This window comes from Trachypithecus francoisi, unplaced genomic scaffold (genome assembly GCF_009764315.1).
Source record: "Trachypithecus francoisi isolate TF-2019V2 unplaced genomic scaffold, Tfra_2.0 Lachesis_group11, whole genome shotgun sequence".
NCBI lineage: Eukaryota > Metazoa > Chordata > Mammalia > Primates > Cercopithecidae > Trachypithecus > Trachypithecus francoisi.
Window position 1 is genome coordinate 127,396,469 of NW_022681456.1, and position 18,966 is coordinate 127,415,434.

Genomic DNA, 18,966 nt, shown 5'->3' on the forward strand with positions numbered 1-18,966 from the left:
CATTTTGAGACAGAATCTCACTCTGTCGCCAGGCTGGAGTGCAATGGGGCAATCTCGGCTTACTGCAAACTCCGCCTCCCGGGTTCAAGCGATTCTCCTGCCTCAGCCTCTCGAGTAGCTGGGACTACAGGGTGCGCCACCACACTCAGCTAATTTTTGTATTTTTAGTAGGGATGGGGTTTCACCATGTTGGCTAGGATGGTCTCGATCTCTTGACCTCGGGATCCATCCACCTCGGCCTCCCAAAGTGTTGGGATTACAGGCGTGAGCCACTGCGCCCAGCGCATTTGTGGTTTATGCTCCCACTAGATTGTGCATGCTCTGAAAGAAGGAGATGTGCATTGTTTATTGTTTATTTTTGTATCCCAGCACCAAAAACAATGCTTGGCTCTCAGTAATCACATATGGGATGATTCATAAAAGAGTTCATCCGTCAAGGGTCATTAGGCCTCACAGGAATAGAGAAAAGGACACAGACTTCAGAGTCAGACAGATTTTGACTGGCATTCCTCCTCTGCCACGTGCTGGCTGTGAGGCCTTGGCAAACCATTCATACTCTCTCAGGTTCAGCTGTGCCTTTTCCACAAAACAAGACTAGTAAAAAGTTAAAAGGTGCAAGACAACAAGGTGCTGTGGGTGAGAATTAGCAAAAACTATAAACACCAGAATCAGATCCCTCCCCCCAGTGTTTCCAAATACTTATATTTCCAAATACAATATCCAAATATTGGAATTATCTGGTAAAACTTATAAATTATGCATAACTTGCTTAAAGAAACTAAAGAGCCTAAAAATGTGAGTAAAGTGTAAGACTCCATGCAAATAACAGAACAGATTTAAAAATGAACAAATTAGAACTTTCAAAACTAAAAACTATAACAGTTGAAATTAAAAACCAAATGAATGGGCTTAATAACATATTATACACAGCCAAAGAGAGCATGAATGCACTGGAAAAGACAGGTTTGAAGAAATTAACCAGCAAACAGCACAAAGAGACAAAGAGATAAAAAATCTGGTCAGAGATTATAGACCCAGAGGATAAAACAAGGTTTAACATACATTTAGAGTTTCAGAAGAAGAGAAAGAATATGAAAGAGATAATGACAACATGGCTAGAATAATTTTTCAGAACTGATGAAAGGAAAATTATGAAACTTTTAGAAGGCAATACCTGTATAACTTCAGAGTAGGGAATGATTTATTAAGACAAAAAGTGCATACCATAAGTTTACCTGCTTTTAATTAATTACTTCTGTTTATCTAAAAACAACATAAAGAAAGTAAACAGAAAACCCAAGATTATATAAAAGCTGCAGGATAGAAGACATTAATATACAAAAGTCAGTTGCTCTCTTACATACCAGAAATGAACCATTGGAATTTGAAATTAAAAGTGTAATGCCATTTACATTAACACTCCCAAGAAATTGAAATACTTAACTATAAGTATGACAAAATATGTATGAGATCCATCTGAGAAAAACAACAAAACTCTGAAGAAATCAAAGAGGATCTATATAAATTAAGGTATTTTCTATGTTCATGATAGGAACACTAAATATCATTAAGATATTAGTTCTTCCCAACTTAATCTGTAGATTCAACACAATCCCAATCAGAATCCCAGCAAGTTATTTTATGGACATCAACAAACTGATTCTAAAATTCACATGGAAAAAGAAAAGACCTAGAATAGCCAACACAAAACTGAAGAACACTAAAGTTAGAGGACGGATGACCCAACCTCAAGACTTACTATAAAGCTACAGCAATCAAGACAGTGTGGCACTGAAGAAAGAATAGACAAACAGTTCAATGGAACAAATAGAGGCCCCATAAATAGACCCACACAAACATAGTCAACTGATCATTGACAGAGGAGCAAAATCAATTCAATGGAGAAAGGCATCTCTTCAACAAATAGTCCTAAGCCCAGCATGGTGGCGCACACCTGTAGTCCCAATTACTCAAGGAGGCTGAGGTCAGAGGATCACTTGAGGTCATGAGTTTGAGACCTGCCTGGGAAAATAGCAAGACCTATCACAAACAAACAAACAAAAACAGTGCTAGCGCAATTGGACATCCATGTAAAAAAAATTAATCTAGACACAGAACTTATACCTTCCACAAAGATTAACTCAAAATGGCTTATAGACCTAAATAGAAATCACAAAACTATAAAACTTCTAGAAGACGACATAGAAGAGAATCTAGGTGACCTTCAGTTCAGTAATGACTTTTGAGCTACAATAAAAAAGCACGATCATGACGGGAAAAAAGTGGATACACTGGGCTTCATCAAAATTAAAACTTCTTTGCAAAAGACTTTGTTAAGAAAACGAAAAGAGAAGCCACGGACTGGTAGAAAATATGTGCAAAACACATATCTGAGAAGGGATTGTGCCTAAGTATACAAAGAACTCTTAAAATTCAATAATAAGAAAGCAATCCAATTAAAAATTAGCAAAATATCTGAATAAACACCAGCTCTCCAAATAAGATATATCGATGTTAAATATGCATATGAAAAGACGCTCAATATTATGTTATTAGGCAATTGCAAATTAAAACAATGAGATGCCACTACACACCTACTAGAATATCCAAAACCACACTTTGACACACCAAATGCTGGCAAGGAGGTGGCATAACAAGGGTTCTTATTCATTGTTGGTGAGAAGGCAGAATGGTACAGCTTGTTTGGAAGACAGTGTAGCAGTTTCTTATGAAGCTAAATGTAGCCTTAACATACAATCCAGCAATCATGCTCCTTGGTTCACCCAAATGAACTACAAAATGTGTGTCCACATAAAAACCTGCACATGAATGCTTATAGCAGACTTATTTATAACTGCTAAAAAATTGGAAGCAACCAAATTGTCCTTCAGTCAGTGAACGGATAAACACACTGGCACAGCCGTACAGTGCAGTGTTACTCACTGATAAAGGGAAATAAGCTATCAAGCCGCGAAAAGACATGGAGGACATTATTGCTCAATGAAAAAAAGCCAGTCTGAAAAGGCCACATACTGCATTATTCCAACGATACAATATTCTAGAAAAGGCAAAACTAAGGCCACAGTAAAAAGAGTGGTTGCCAGGGGTTTTGTTGTGGGGGGAAGGGATGAGTAGATGGACAGTGGGGTATTTTTAGGTCAGTGAAACTATCCTGTATCATCCTAGAATAGTAAATAAATGACATTATGCCTTTGTCAAACTCCTAGAACGTACAACACAAAGGAGGAACTCTAATGTAAACTATGGGCATCAGCTAATAATAATGTATCAATCTTGGTTCATCAATTGTGCCAACTATACGTGAATGTAAAATGTTAATAACAGGAGAAACTGTAAATAGGAATGGGGTATACGGGAAGTGTACTTCTCTGCTCAATTCTTCTGGGAACCTAAAACTGCTCTTTAAAAACTAAGTAAATAAAAAACAGACAAGCCGACAACTAGGAGAAGAGGTTTGCAGCACATACAACTGAAAAAGGATTAGTAGACAGAATATGTCAAATATTCTACAAATCAATAAAAAAGGACAAACAGCACAAAAGAAAAATATTTAAACAATAAAGGCATGACCAAGGATTTCAAAGGAGAGGAAACACAAATGGTCAATACATACATAGAAGAGGTTCAATCTCATTAACAATCATCATCAAAATGCACATTAAAATACAATAAATTGACTGGGCATGTTGGCTCACGCCTGTAATCCTAGCACTTTGGGAGGTCAGGGCGGGTGGATCACAAGGTCAGGAGATCAAGACCATCCTGGCCAACATACTGAAACCCCATCTCTACTAAAAATACAGAAAAATGAGCCAGGCATAGCGGCATGCACCTGTAGTCCCAACTACTCAGGAGGCTGAGGCAGGAAAATTGCTTGAACCCAGGAGGCAGAGGTTGCAGTGAGCCAAGATCATGCCACCGCATTCCAGCCTGGACGACAGAGCAAGACTCCATCTCAAAAAAAAAAAAAAAAAAAATTATTGTTAGCAAACTGGCAAACTAAAAAGTCACACATATCAGGTAATAAAAAGGATGTGGAATGACTGAAATGTGTACACACTGCTGGTGACAAGGTACATTTGCACCAATGTTTTGGAAAACTGTCATTACCTGGTAAAGTTAAGCATTCACATATCCTGTTACCCAGCAGTTCCCCTCCTGGGAAGACACCTTAGAAATGCCTATACAGACACACTGAGAAACATGCACAAGAATGCTCATAGCAGCATCATTTTCAATAGCAAACATGGCCGGGCACAATGGCTCACGCCTATATTCCCAGCACTTTGGGATGCCGAGGCTGGTAGATGACTCAAGGTCAGGAGTTTGAGAGACCAGCCTGGCCAACCTGGTGAAACGCAGTTTCTACTAAAAATACAAAAATGAGTTGGGCATGGTGGCATGCACCTGTAATCCCAGCTACTGGGGAGACTGAGGCACAAGAATCACTTGAACCCTGGAGGTGGAGGCTGCAGTGAGCCGAGATCGCGCCACTGCACTCCAGCCTGGGCGACAGAGAGAGACTCCGTCTCAAAAAAAAAAAAAAAGAAAGAAAAAGAAAAAAATTTTCAATAAAAAATAAATAGCAAACACACAAGAAAAAACAAAATGTCTGTTAATTGTAAAACTGACTTTAAAAAAATGTGGTGTTCCTGTATAATGAAACATGGCAGTTAAATTAATTGATAACCAGTGTTCCTAGAACAAAGGTGATATTCATAGTATTTGAAGACTTGGGGCACAGGTAATGATCAATCAGAAGAGGCCTAATCAACCCCAGTGAAAGCCAGCCAAATGTTATACCAGTGTACGCTGGCTTAGCACTGAGCATAAACAGCAAGTTGCAGAAGAACACTCAACAGTATGATTCCATGTATGTTTAAAAAAAACACGCAAAATGAGCCAATACATAGTTTAGAAGGTTTAGAAACAGATAAAGAAAATTAGTGGAATAATAGATGCAAAACTCAAGAGGGTAGTCATCTCAGAGGGAACAATGAACAGGACAAGATACAATGGGGAGGGACACACATGGGACTGTTTTCTTTTTTTTGTTTGTTTTTAGATGGAGTCTCGCTCTGTTGCCCAGGCCAAGTGCGGTGGCGTGATCTCGGTTCACTGCAACCTCCGCCTCCCGGGTTCATGCCATTCTCCTGCCTCAGCCTCCCGAGTAGCTGGGACTACAGGCACGTGCCACCATGCACGGCTAATTTTTTGTATTTTTACTAGAGACAGGGTTTCACCGTGTTAGCCAGGATGGTCTCCATCTCCTGACCTCATGATCCACCTGCCTTGGCCTCCCAAAGTGTTGGAATTACAGGCGTGAGCCACCGCACCAGGCCTGGGACTGGGACTGCTTTCTTAAAACCTTGTGTTGGGTACACACAAGGGTGATCCTTGTATTGCAGTATCATTCTTTATACTTTACACATATTTCTTTAATATTATTTTATATATACTCAACACTTAATAATAAAAGGTGTTTCTTGAAAAGCATTCATGAATTACAGAATAAAATCTGAATCCTGATTTCAGCTTTTATTCCCAGAATGACTTCAGGTGCCTTGCTATATAAATCTCTTTGGATCTCAGTTTCCTCCGCTGTAAAATGGAGGTGATGACCCCCTCAACATTGCTGAAAGCAGCAAATAAACACTGCTATAACACATGCCGGGAGGGCAGGGATTGCATTCCGAACATCTCCTTATCCCCACCTCCAACGTCGAACTGATACTCTACTTGTCATGGCCTGAAGAAGCTTTCAGTAGAAGTATCTATTGCTCTGATTAATTCTTATACTCAGAGACATGCCCCCCATCTGCCAATTCCTGCTCACTTCACATTCCTTTGACAGAAATCAAAGGTAATTTCAAATCTTTGTTCTTCTTTCTTTTATTAGAAATTAAAGCACCAATGAACACGCAGAACAAAGGAACTGGTACTTACCATGTAGATCTCAGAAAGAGTGGGGCCCTAGGAAAGAATGGGGAAAAGCATGTAAAACTCTCCTTCAGGGCCCCAAATCCATTCCAAATGTAGATCTTATATAGAAGTAAATGCCTATCTTCATTGAGCCACTGATTCTAGATTGGCTGCTTATGGTTATATTTTAAATGTTTTAATGTTAACTTGCAATGATCATGACAAGTTCTTCTAGTTCAAGTCTTCCATTTGTATTTAACAGGTGAATGCACTACCATAAATAATACTGTGCCACCCTAAAAACCTAGACAGAACTAGCAATTAACATCTCTGCTGCTTGCTCTGTCTTCAGCTTGGACTGATTTCCATTCCTTTGTCCAGCACCAAATGGTCAGAGCAGGGTTTGGTTTTGTTCCTGCTTTTTGTATAGGAAGTGCTGATGAGACACGGAAATGAGACAGTGAATGACCCTCGGATATCCTCTTCCACTGTGTGACACTCATTGATAAACCCATCTCTTACAGGAAGCCCCTTTCTGTTAAATGGAGAGACAGAGGGAAGATAAAAGCAACCAGTATTTATTGGGCTTCCAACATTTGCCGGCCGGAGAGCTCACATTCTCTTACCTCATTTAATACCACTGCAATCAGGGGATATAGGAACAATTACTCCAGTTTCACAAACAGCAAAACGTCAGAGACTTAATGACCTAACTGAGGTCTCACAGCTGGTGATGAAATGGACACCTGTCCCCACATGATAGAAAAGAACTTTTTAAAAAATGTCCACGACCCCTAAAGATTCTGATTTCAGTAGTGTTTAAAACTTCCCTGGGTGTTCCCAATATACAACCAAGGCTAAGAACCACTGGTCCATTCAGTTCCAACTCTTTAATTGCCAGGGAAAATGAAGGTGAGTCATTACCATTCTCAGCATTTAATCAAAACATCTGATCTTCCTACAAAGAATCCCAATTTTAAGCTTTGTTAGAGTTTTATGGCCTGTTTTGTTCTCCACTGCATCCCTAGCCCCTAGAACAATGTCTGAAACGAGTCGACAGTAAATACTTGTAGAGGAAACAAATGAATAAACACACTCCTAGTTTTTATTCCACAAGTACACATCAAGTGCTAGTCTGTGCGAGGCACTGACCTAAGTTCTAGGGAGCTGGCACCGAGCCAGTCCAATAAACCTTTGCCATTGTGCAGTGTCCATTCTAGAGCAGCACTATCCAATAGAAACATCATGTGAGTCATGAGTATCGTTTTAAATTTTCTGGTAGCCACATTAAAGAGATAAAAAGAAACAGATTAAATTAATTTTAATAATGTGTTTTATTTAACACATTATATTCAAAATACTATTTTAACACATAAACAATATAAAATATTTTACAACTTTATTGACGCATTAAAGGGTATATGATAAAATGTAAATTTATATCAATATGATATAAATACAATACAATATGACAAAATATAAACCCAACTACAAAAATTACTAATACATCATTTGACATTTATTGTTTTCACACCAAGTCTTTGGAATCTGGTGTGTATCTGACACTCACAGCACACCCCCAGTAGGACACATGCCAGGGACCACGTGCCAAGGGCTACCATATCGGACAGCGCAGTTCTGGAGGGCAGGACAGACAACAAATGAGTAAGCAAACAGATTTGTCATTAGAAAGGGTGGGGAAGCAAAGCCTCTCTCAGGAGGTGATATTCAGCAAGGGAATGATTGAAAGGCTCTGAGAAATTAACAGAGAAGAAGTACCTGTGCTTTTGGTGCTGAAACTAGAAATGTGTCTTCAGTATGATTCTGGATGTGCTTTGTAGCATCTTGTGGTTGTCGGGGAGATCATAATGTAATATCCTAAATTACCAGCTTCCCTCCCTAGGACTGTCTCCCAGGTTCTCTTCCTGGTATAGCCTAACCTGTGATCCTGGAGCTCAGCTGGCTCCTTGAGTCCCAGAAACCAGCTGAGGCAACGTGAGATGCAGAAAACCCGGATGTCCTCCAGCCTACTGGGTGAGATGACTGAGGACCAAAGGGCCGCTTTTCCCCCTGCCGGCAGTTACGAGAAATGCAACACGGAGCATTTTCCTGAGAGTTCTTTGATCCTTGCCAGCTGAGCAGAAAGGCCAGGGGCCCTCCACTGGCATCAAGGTTCTACCCCGTGTCAGTCCAATGAATAGGGCATTCTGAAAAGAACTCCAGATTACTAGAGAGAGAGAGAGCCACACTGTTGTCTTAAAGTCAGGTGAAATCACATTTTAAAATTTCCCTTGGCTGAAATGTTACCAAGATCCATATTAAGATATGTGAATACTTGATTATGATAAATATTATACTTATAATCTATAATTTTAAATGTTGTGAAAAACATAAATTATGATTAATTTATTTAAATATTTAAGTTGCCCTCTCAACACCTGCTTGGGGCCGTAGGCATGGCGAGATCCACAGCTCTCTCTTCTTCAGTGTTTTTTTAGATGAAGGGATTATAATTCATACAATTCATTTTCTTTCTCCAATTAATATCATAACTGTCCCCTGAAACCCAAGACTTCACGTGCAGAAGCCAGTTACTGAATTGTTTGCATTTCCTTCCTTAAACCTATTAAATTCAACTGGGTGAGAAGTCCGTTGAGGAAAACCAATAGACGTTGAAAAGACATTTATTTAAGCCCCATCAGAACAACTAGCAATACAAAGACAGTAGTTTTAAGCTTCAAGAGTATTTTTAAATGACATTGGGAATTTGCCAGTAATTATTGTAAAACACAACATAATCAAATCAATTTTGAATGTGACATCTTTTTTATCCTATTTTATTTATGTATTTATTATTATTATTTTTTTTTTTTTTGAGACGGAGTCTCGCTCTGTCGCCCAGGCTGGAGTGCAGTGGCGCGATCTTGGCTCACTGCAAACTCCAGCGCCTCCCAGGTTCACGCCATTCTCCTGCCTCAGCCTCCCGAGTAGCTGGGACTAAGGGCGCTCGCCACCTCACCCGGCTAGTTTTTTGCATTTTCAGTAGAGACGGGGTTTCACCGTGTTCGCCAGGATGGTCTCGATCTCCTGACCTCGTGATCCGCCCGCCTCTGCCTCCCAAAGTGCTGGGATTACAGGCGTTCGCCACCGCGCCCGGCCCTTATTTTATTTATTTTGAGACAGGGTTTTCTTCTGTTGCCCAGGCCGATGCAGTGGCTGGTGCAAGCACGGCTCACTGCAGCCTCAACCTCCTGGGCTCAAGCAATCCTACTGCCTCAGGCTCCCAAGCAACTGGGACTACAGGCATGCACTACCACACCCAGCTAATTTATTATCATCATTATTATTACTTGTAGAGACGGGGTCTTGCTATGTTACCCAGTCTGGTCTCAAACTCCCAGGCTCAAGTGATCCTCCTACCTCAGCCTCCCACAGTGCTAAGATTACAGGTGTGAATCATCATGCCCCAGACTTATTTTATTTTTGACAATTCCTGTCATTGTAACTGCAACAGAGTTTGCTTTCTTTAAAAGTCATTGAAATGTGTAAGGCACTTTACAGGACAACATTTAACAGAGCTATCATTATGCAACAGAGAGGCGTGGAAGAGAGTGGTTAAGAATATGGATTTGGTCGACTGTGGCGACTCACACCTGTAATCCCAGCAGTTTGGGAGGCTGAAGTGGGAGGATGGCTTGAGCCCAGGAATTTGAGACCAGCCTGGGTAACATAGCGAGACCCTGTCTCTACTTTCAAATTTTTTTTAAATAACAATTTTAAAAGAATATGGGTTTGAATTCTGTCCTCCACTCACTGGCATTATGACCACGGGCTAATTGGCCTTGCTTGTATATCAATTTTCTCCTCTGTAAAATTGGGGATAAAATAGCACTTGCTGCTAAGGCGCGTGTGTGAGTCACCTCAGCTCTCAATAAATGTGCGCTCAAGCAGCTTAAAAAAGTGCACGTTGCGCCGGGTGCGGTGGCTCACGCGTGTAATCCCAGCATTTTGGGAGGCCGAGGCGGGCGGATCACGAGGTCAGGAGATTAAGACCATCCTGGCTAACATGGTGAAACCCCATCTCTAATAAAAATACAAAAAATTAGCGGGGCGTGATGGCGGGCACCTGTGGTCCCAGCTACTCGGGAGGCTGAGGTAGGAGAATAGCATGAACCCGGGAGGTGGAGCTTGCAGTGAGCCAAGATCGCGCCACTGCTCTCCAGCCTGGGCGACAGAGCGAGACTCTGTCTCTAAATAAATAAATGTGCAAGTTGCAAACCTCATGATGATTTTGCTAAAATAAAATCATAACCAAGATTGTTCTGTTTGCATCATATTTTAACATTTGAAAAGAATGCCATCTTTATTATATTACCGTGTTTTGCTGGAGGTTTATTATTTCAGATATTTTACAGTAATTTTTATTTCATCAAAATAAATTTGTTTTAGGTATTAAAAATTGCACCTATAAATTGCAAAATAAACCTGTTTTGTTATATGTGGTAATGGCACGGGTAGCGGGGTGGAGCAAAGGACTCTGTGTTAGGGCCCATTTGTATGAGTTATAATCCCAAGGGGGACACTAGCGTTAAATCAGGAACAGCGCTAGGAAGAGGAAACCTAAAGTCATCATTTTAAGGAAGTGTATGTGATTTACAGGAGGACCATTTTTGCTAGGCCTTGGGTTAGCCTGCTGAACTCCAGTTCTCCCAATCAGTGATGCAGGCAGGATTCAGAAGTCAAACCTGAATGCTTTGGGCTGAAGTTTGCTGCAAAACTTTCAGGACAAAGACCCCAAACAATATGATCTTTTGAACAAACGAAGAAATTCAAACTGAGTGGTGTTAGATTTTTAAAATACACCTGATTTAGAAGTCGATCCCATAGATGGTTATCACAAAGTCATCCCATCACAATTTTAACTTCAGTGTTGTGGCATTTTACTAGTTTTTGAGGCAGAGTGAAAGGAAAGACACCATGTCTGTATTAGAAAAAAAGCAGATCTTGGCCGGGCACAGTGGCTCACACCTGTAATCCCAGCACTTTGGGAGGCCGAGGCAGGTGGATCACCTGAGGTTGGGAGTTTGAGACCAGCCTGACCAACATAAAGAAACCCTGTCTCTACTAAAAATACAAAAAGTAGCCAGGCGTGGTGGCGCATGCTTGTAATCCCAGCTACTCGGGAGGCTGAGGCAGGAGAACCCAGGAGGCAGAGGTTGCAGTGAGCCGAGATCGTACCATTTCACTCCAGCTTGGGCAACAAGAGTGAAACTCCGTCTCAAAGGGGGGGAAAAAAAAGCAGATCTTTTCTGGAAGTGTTCTCGAACTATTCCAGGACACTTCCAGTAGGATCCCACATATATAGAGCAGAATGAAAGATACCATGTATGCACTCACCTAGCGTCTTCTTGAATACAGCTCACCTGTTAGATGAAGGCCTTGCCCTTCTGCTGATTTTCCCTCCACACCCACCCAGATTTGGCCCTGCCAATCAGCGTGATCCTCCACACCTTTCCTTTGCGCTGTCCCCAGAGGTGCTTGGGGCACAGCCATCAGCTCTGGGCCCTGAGTCCCTAGGTCCTCACGATGATACCTCTCTTCTCCAGTGAAAATTCAAGGATCTTTACCTTCGCAGAGGTGAGCTGTTGTTTCTTTCTTGCTTTCAAAACCAGGAAGGGAGTCAAGTTGCATTTCCTTGGCTTTTTAGCATCCATTTGAGTCCTGCAAGAGGAAAAGTAAAAGATAAATTGTCAGGAGGAGTCAAATCTAAGTCATGGCCCACACACTCAGGGACAGAACAAAGCAGGCAGGTTTGAAGAAAAGAAAGCAACAGGCCCAAAAGCAGGAGCAGGGTCCCTCCTTCTCCCTTGCTTCCCTTCTGATGGTCACGTGAGGTCAGGAGGTCAGAGCAAGAGACAGAAGCCAGGGAAGGAGGAAGAGATAATCCGGTGATTAGCAGTTTAGACAACCAAGGGGGAAAAAAACCGTTTCCCCTACTTCACTGGAAAGTAAACCTCATGCTTCTGCCACAAACATAATATCCCCCTACAAGGTGGGCATATTTGTGGGCTACTTAGATAGTTTAATGCCTATAGAAAAAGAAAAGGGGGACAATTGGTAGAAACACTTCCTCTAACTCTCATTTGGCCATGTTTGCATCTTTTTCATTCAGAGCACAGTTCTGTTAATAATTAACTTCCTGCAAGACAGAAAAAAAAAAACAAAACCTTGCACACATTCATGGAATCTAGTGTAAGCAACAATTTCCCTAAGTGGAAGGTGAATCTTAGAGGGGTCTCAGGACACTCACATTCCCCGTTACATTAGCAGAGCACCTGCTGAAACTGCTCGCTCTGTGTCCTCTGTGAGTCCCTTTTCAGCTTCTAACCTTAGCCAAGAGCCGAGGGAATCGAGAATACAGGAAACAGGGGCAGAACAGGAACCAATGCAAATGTTATCACAGCTTCTACAAATGACTCCACTGGCAGGCTCTTGCAGACACCACATAAATGATGATGGCACCACAACTCTGAAAGTATTCAGAGCATTAAAGAAAAGTCATGCTACCATGTATTGTGGCATAACTATTAAAAAATCAGAACTTGTCCATAAGGGGACGTTAAAAAATCATGGCACACATATGTTTTATGAAATATAATGCAGTCATTTAAAAAATAAGGTAGATCTTTATCTGTGCCCATAATGTATTGAGCAAAAACAGTAGAACATGTGTGTAATATAATTCTATATTTATTTAACAAAAAACAAAATGCTTGCATGCCTTTATACAGGCATATTGAAAGATCTGGAAGAAGTGAACTGTAACAGTGACCTGTAAGAAGTAGAGCTGGGGGAGGTAAGTGGGAACATTAACTATAATATACACACACATATATACAATATGAAAAAATTCTGCACAAAAGCAAACAAAAATTACCAGTAAGTTCTCTGCTTATGATCATAGTTTCACTTCTTCCTTCTCTCCTTTCTTTCTATAAACATTTGCTGAGACAATTTCACTGATAAACCAGACATGGTCTCTGTCCTCAAAGAGAACTCCTTATCCAGGAAAGGAGGTACATAGAAGAAAGCAGATCATGCCGATGCATGTGATCAATGTATTAATACAGGCTTGTGCAACCAGCTCCCAGAGCATGCTGCCAGGTATTGACTAAGTCGGCTGGGAGAGCTGAGGAGGCCTTCACTCTTGAGCAGGGTAGAACCATCTCTGAAGAATGAGCAGGGCAGGCAGGAGTGTCAAGGGCAGATGGAGGAGGACACACAAATAACAGAAATGTGAAAGAACACTGTCTTTTCCAGAAATTTTGAGCACTGTCCTTGGACATTGCTGATGGAGGGCCAGGGAGGTAGATTCGGTTGTAAAAGGTCACATAGTCCAAGTTACAGTCTTGGAGCCTACGTGGCTATGCTAAGCCTGGGCTGAAGATCAGATGTGTATTCTGGTACCATCTCTCTGGCAATATCATGAAGCATGATTTGGAGGAACTAGGAAGGCATTTTGGGTGTCTAGGTAAGAGGGAATGAGAGTCTCAACCAAGGCAATGACAGTGAGGACAGAAGTATGAACTTGGGAAAGATCTGGGAGACAGAACAGGTGAAATTTTGGCCACCAGCTGGACATAGAATTTGTAAAATCTCAACTTTGGGCAAAAATGAATACAACAATTTTTCCTGCCAAGACTCTGCATCGAGTGTTGCCTTCCTTTACTTCACAGAGATGTAGGAGACTATGAAAGTACATGTGGGATAGGCACGGTGGCTCACGTCTGTAATCCCAGCACTTTGGGAGGCCATGGCAGGTGGATCATCTGAGGTCAGGAATTCAAGACCAGCCTGGCCAACATGGTGAAACTCCGTCTCTACTAAAAATACAAAAGAAGTTAGCTGTGCGCAGTGGCTCATGCCTATAATCCCAGCTACTCGGGAGGCTGAGGCAGGAGAATCTCTTGAACCCAGGAGGCAGAGGTTGCAGTGAGCCGAGATCGCGCCACTGCACTCCAGCCTGGGCAACAGAGCGAGACTCCATCTTAAAAAAAAAAAAGGTAAATGTGAAATCTTTCAAACAACTGGAGCCCTTTCCTCTGTTCAGCTCTGACAGCTCTGGAGGTAGAGAAGGAGCAAACACTGAAGGAAATGCTGAGGAATCGTGGAGTCTTGTCTCAATGCCACCTTACACACAGTGCCATGATTTTGAATGAGCCATTTGTCCTCTCTGTGCTCAGTTTCCTCACCTGCAAAATGATGAGACTGGACCAGATGACTTCTAAAGTCCCTTTAGGGTCTAAATTTCTTTAATTCTACAAAAATACTGACAGACTAAAAAAAAAAAAATCTGTTGTGACTTATTCCAACTTTGCCATCCCTTAGATAATTCTGTGATTATTAAAGACTAATTTGTGCCTTTCTTATTTTATGCATGAACTCTGGCTTCCAACAGTACAACTTAACCCTTGCTCAAACCTTTGCAAATGCTACCTTTTTATCCTCAAAATATGTGGTGAACTATGTGGAAAAGAATTAAAATGCTTTTTATATTTCGTTTGTATCTTGTTACACGAAGGATTGAAGATAACTAATAAACTCAGCTCAGAACTAGAGTGAATGTTCCTTTGAGAACTGAAACCAAAAGTTTGGCCATCCTCATTTCCATCTTACATGCGGATCAGAGTTCCCCTTCCCCTTCCTCTCTTTCCTCGAGCGTTCAGTGGTGCATTTGCCTAAGAAGTTCATTTTTTTTTACTTGGTCAAGAGCTTTCACGTAACTTAATTATCTCATGTGTATATATTTTTTGTCTCATATTGATTGTTAATCTTTTGGGGACACAGATGGTGAGCCTGCATTTTTTAAAAATTCCTTTTGGGGTAAGGACAGTGACTTGTCTATTGAAAACTTGGTACAAATTTGCTGAAGGAAGATAAATCTAAAATAGATTAATTCATCAAAAAATTCCAGAGCATCAACTGCATGCCAGCTACTGTGCTAAGCATGGAGGATTCAAACATAAATAAAACAGAATCCTTGTTTTCAAGGAGTTCAAAGTCTCAAGGGTAAGACAGATCCAGAGAGGTGCCAGCCTTACTGCACTGCATAGTATTTTATATTAATACATACACATTATCTATGTGTAGAGTACTTCAATATCCAGAAAGGAAACAAGTCTTTTGAGATTTACCTGTTACGATTTTAGTATTTCTACTGCAATTGCGAGTTGCTTGATCTTTACGCCCTAGGGACTGTCTTTGGGGCAGAAAGTGTGGCAGTGTAGGGTTTGCAGGGATTCCGTTCGCATTCTGTGAACAGGTGATAATGTTTTTAATGAACTTAAGTTACATTCTTTTTTAATTGATACATAAATAGATTATATATTTATATTTATATAATATATAATCAAGTCAGGGCTTCAAATTATTCACTACTAGCTGTTTTGAAATATACAATAGATTATTGTTTACTATTTTCATTCTACTGATTTATTGAACACTAGGTCTTATTTCTTTGATCTAACTGTATTTTAAGTCACACTCATTTCTGCCAAAGAGAATTCCTTGGACCCTCTGCATATATCCCTGAAACTTTTGAGGGTTCACTGGCTCCCAGACTCTAAAGAGCTAGAAGAGGTTTTGGAGACCATTTCATCCATTTTCCCACCCAGGGAAAAAATCCTCTTTCTATGGTATTCCTGACAATCAGTCTGTCTATACTGGAATATTTCTATGACTGAGTGCACTGTTTTTCTAGGCAACCCATTTCACACTCAACTGTTAATTTACAGATGGTTGGTGCTTGGTATTTCTTGGAAGGATAAACTATATTGAGCAAAATTTCCTCCACTGATCCTTGCTATCCTCTGCAGAGTACTAAGGAATAAATCTGTCTCTTTTCTACCCAAGAGTTCTTGAATGTTCAAAAGCTGAGTAGAAAAAAGCTTTCTCTCCCCTGCACCTCCTCATCTCCAGGCATTCTGTGAAGATTTTTCAAACCTGTCTTCATGTGATGGCACATCCAGGCCTGACAGAGAGAGCCTGCCTTGTGGTTGTTCCTATTTTCTAGTTTTTTTATGATCTCAAAGTAGCTACAGTTTCTTGAGTCCGGATTATGTTCTACTTGTTGCTAAGTCAGGCAGCAAGGCCATATCCTTTGATGTGCTCATTGCCTTTCTATTAATGCAGCCTCCACCAGCATTTGCTCTTTTGGGAGCCATCACAACACACTCACGATGGGCTCAGAGTCAGCTAAAACCACTAACTCCCAGAACTGGGTCCTCCACACGCTTGAGAACTAGGCATTCTAGCCAAATTGTAGGCAACAATATGTGGAGTTGGAGAGGGCAAAGTCAGGGAAGAGTGGCTGACATACTGTTAGAGAGTCCCTTCCGGTTTACCTCTGCTTTCTCCATAAGGACCAAAACAAGAGAAACAATAGATTTAAGTAACGGAACCAATCAGGTAGAGTCCATGTTTGAAGAACTTCTTAGAACTCCTAGGTTTTACATACCGACCACATGTAGGTGATTAAATCGCTCAAGCAGGACAAAGGACATTTCCATTTGCTGTTTCCACCGTTTGAACTTTTCCACTAAATGGCCTCCTGCTTTTGTCAAGTCTCCACTTAAGCCTGGACAGTGAAGCCTGAATTAATATTGATGATGCTGTCAGTTGCTTAAGATATGTCGGAGGGGTCACAATGTTCCTAAGCTCTGAGGGGCTGCTGAACATTTCCAATGCAGCAAATGTCACAGTATAACCTTTAAAAACCCTCAAACTGTGCATTGTTCATCACTTTTTTAAGGAAAGATTTGCTAATATTGGGAATTTCCTCGGAGTGGCAGCTCTGGGTGTGTGATCTACATACACCTTAGCGTGCTTTTGTGCCAGGGGCTGGGCTCTGGTTGAGCACAAAGGTGCCCAGGCATATGGGCTGGGTGGGAACATGGGTAATACCTGCCTGAGCCTCATCAACGCGAGGCGTGTGGTCGTGGACCCACTTATGACTAACAAGAGGACATGCAGCAAAGAAGAGAAAGAAAGGGAGGAAGAAAGTCTCGTGTCCCAGTGAGGGCTGGGAGCACACAGTTCCAAGGTAGGTCTGATGAGTTCCTCAGAACCCCTCGCTCCCTGTCCTGCACTCACTCAGCTGGAGTCGGCGATGCAACAGCATCTTAACAGAAAAGTATACTGATGTTGGATTCCGGGGATGCAGTCGTCGCAAAAACTACAACTGTATTTTCCTTGTCTGTGCACCACACCCCGCCTCTCTCTCTCTTTCTCTGATCCACACTCCCCAGTCTACTCTTGCATTCCGCACGCTTTTCATTCTCCCCCACGACCCCGTCGACCAGAAGCTTCGTCGCCTAAAAGAGCGCAGTCGGCCCTAGCTGTCTCGCCCTCGCGCTGGACTGCACGCGAAGTACCAGCCTCCGCGGCCCTTACTTTGTTCCGGTGCGGGTAGGCGGCGGGAGGAGCCGCATGAGGATGGCGCCCACCGCCCGCCGCTGCGGGAGGCTGGGAGAGCCCGGCAGAGTGCAAGGGACGGCCACGCCCTCCTCCCGTCGCTATAGAAACGGCTTCCGCCCTTTTTGTGACTCTGGAGGTGAAAGGGCTTACTCAGGCTATGGTCCCAAACCACCTTGCAGAGTAGCAGCCTGAAGAACATACTTCTCGTCCTCCCACTCGCATTCTCTTGCCCCAGTTCTTTAAAGTATAGGGCAAGAATTTAACAAAATCTCAGCATGAAGAGCTTAAAGGTGGTTGCCCAGACCAGACACGTGAAATTCTCCCTCCTCTCCCCTTCTTCAAGCAAAGCATGTGATTATCAGAATTAACATCACAAAAGTTCTGGCAGGGCGCGGTGGTTTTACACCTGCAATCTCAGCACTTTGGGAGGCCCAGGCAGACCACTTGAGGTCTGAAGTTCGAGACCAAACTGCTCAACGTATTGAGACCCCCCCTCCCCCCGTCTCTATTTAGACTTTTTTTCTGTAATCCCAGCACTTTGAGAGGCCAAGGCGGGTGGATCACGAGGTCAAGAGATCAAGACCATCCTGGTCAACATTGCGAAACCCCGTCTCTACTAAAAATACAAAAATTAGGGGGGCATGGTGGTGCGCGCCTGTAGTCCCAGCTACTTGGGACGCTGAGGCAGGAGACTCGCTCGAACCCGGGAGGCTGAGATTGCAGTGAGCCGAGATCGCACCACTGCACTCCAGCCTGGCGACAGAGCGAGACTCCGTCTCAAAAAAAAAAAAAAAAAAGGAAAGAAAAAAGGACATAGTGAAAGTTCTGGGCAAAATCCATTTATCAGCTGAACACTTTTTGAGTGCTTACTCTGCACCAGATTGTAGGAAAGCATGAAAAGTAAGGGAAGTTTGTAATTGAATGACAGTAGGTTAACCTGGAGGAGCACACAGTCTGGTCCAGGCAGAAAAGACATTCAAATGAAGCTTTCTGAAAGAACTGGGTTGAATTTGAGTCTTCAAGGACAGGTAGTAGTTGTCTACGTAAAGGAAGCAAGTCCTAGTCTGAAGGCCAGAGCCATGGAAAAGTTTGGTACCATTGCACCAGCACCCAGTTTAGGGGGGCAGGTGTCAAAGGTGCACGTGGGCAGAGACAAGATTGAAGCAGCAGGAAGGGGCCAGCCAGACATGAAGTAGCCTATGAATTGACCAGGGTAAGGCTGACGTGTGCGGACTGCAGAGGGGTATTCATGCTGACTTTATTTTATAAAACCCTCTGTGGCAGTAACAGTGGGAGGGAAGCCTGAGTCGGTGAAGAATCAAGGAAAGGATGCCTGTTAGAAATAGTGAGTGATGATGTTTCTGAGTAAGGGAGAGCGCATGGAAGAGGAGTTTTGAGAAATTTAGGAAATGGAGTAAGGCTTGGTGACTGGATGTGAAAGTCGAGAGAAGACTCGATCCCCGGATTACACCTTTGGCATCTGCAGTAATGGTAGCGCCACTCACTTACCAACAGAAAACACAGGAGAGATGTCAGGGGTAGAAGGAG

At 42.2% G+C, this 18,966-nt stretch overlaps 1 protein-coding gene across 15 annotated transcripts in view; it reads right to left on the reverse strand.

Moving 5' to 3' along the window:
* The window catches only part of DYRK4 (dual specificity tyrosine phosphorylation regulated kinase 4), a 50,525-nt gene extending 33,057 nt beyond the window's left edge, over positions 1 to 17,468 (reverse strand). For 9 of the 15 annotated variants that reach the window (XR_004440086.1, XR_004440085.1, XM_033223151.1 and 6 more), the window contains exons 1-3: positions 17,395 to 17,465; positions 11,571 to 11,664; positions 5,968 to 5,994 (exon numbers count right to left, since the gene is read on the reverse strand). Coding sequence is in view for 13 of the 15 variants with exons in the window: in XM_033223151.1 (XP_033079042.1) it covers positions 5,968 to 5,994; positions 11,571 to 11,664; positions 17,395 to 17,432 (159 nt within the window). In the remaining 2 variants the exon portion in view is untranslated. Of the gene's footprint in view, positions 1 to 5,967; positions 5,995 to 11,570; positions 11,665 to 12,170; positions 12,364 to 17,094; positions 17,362 to 17,394 lie in introns of those variants that run through there. The other 6 variants (XM_033223149.1, XM_033223147.1, XM_033223146.1 and 3 more) reach the window with 6 other exon arrangements.
* Positions 17,469 to 18,966: the final 1,498 nt, after the last annotated feature.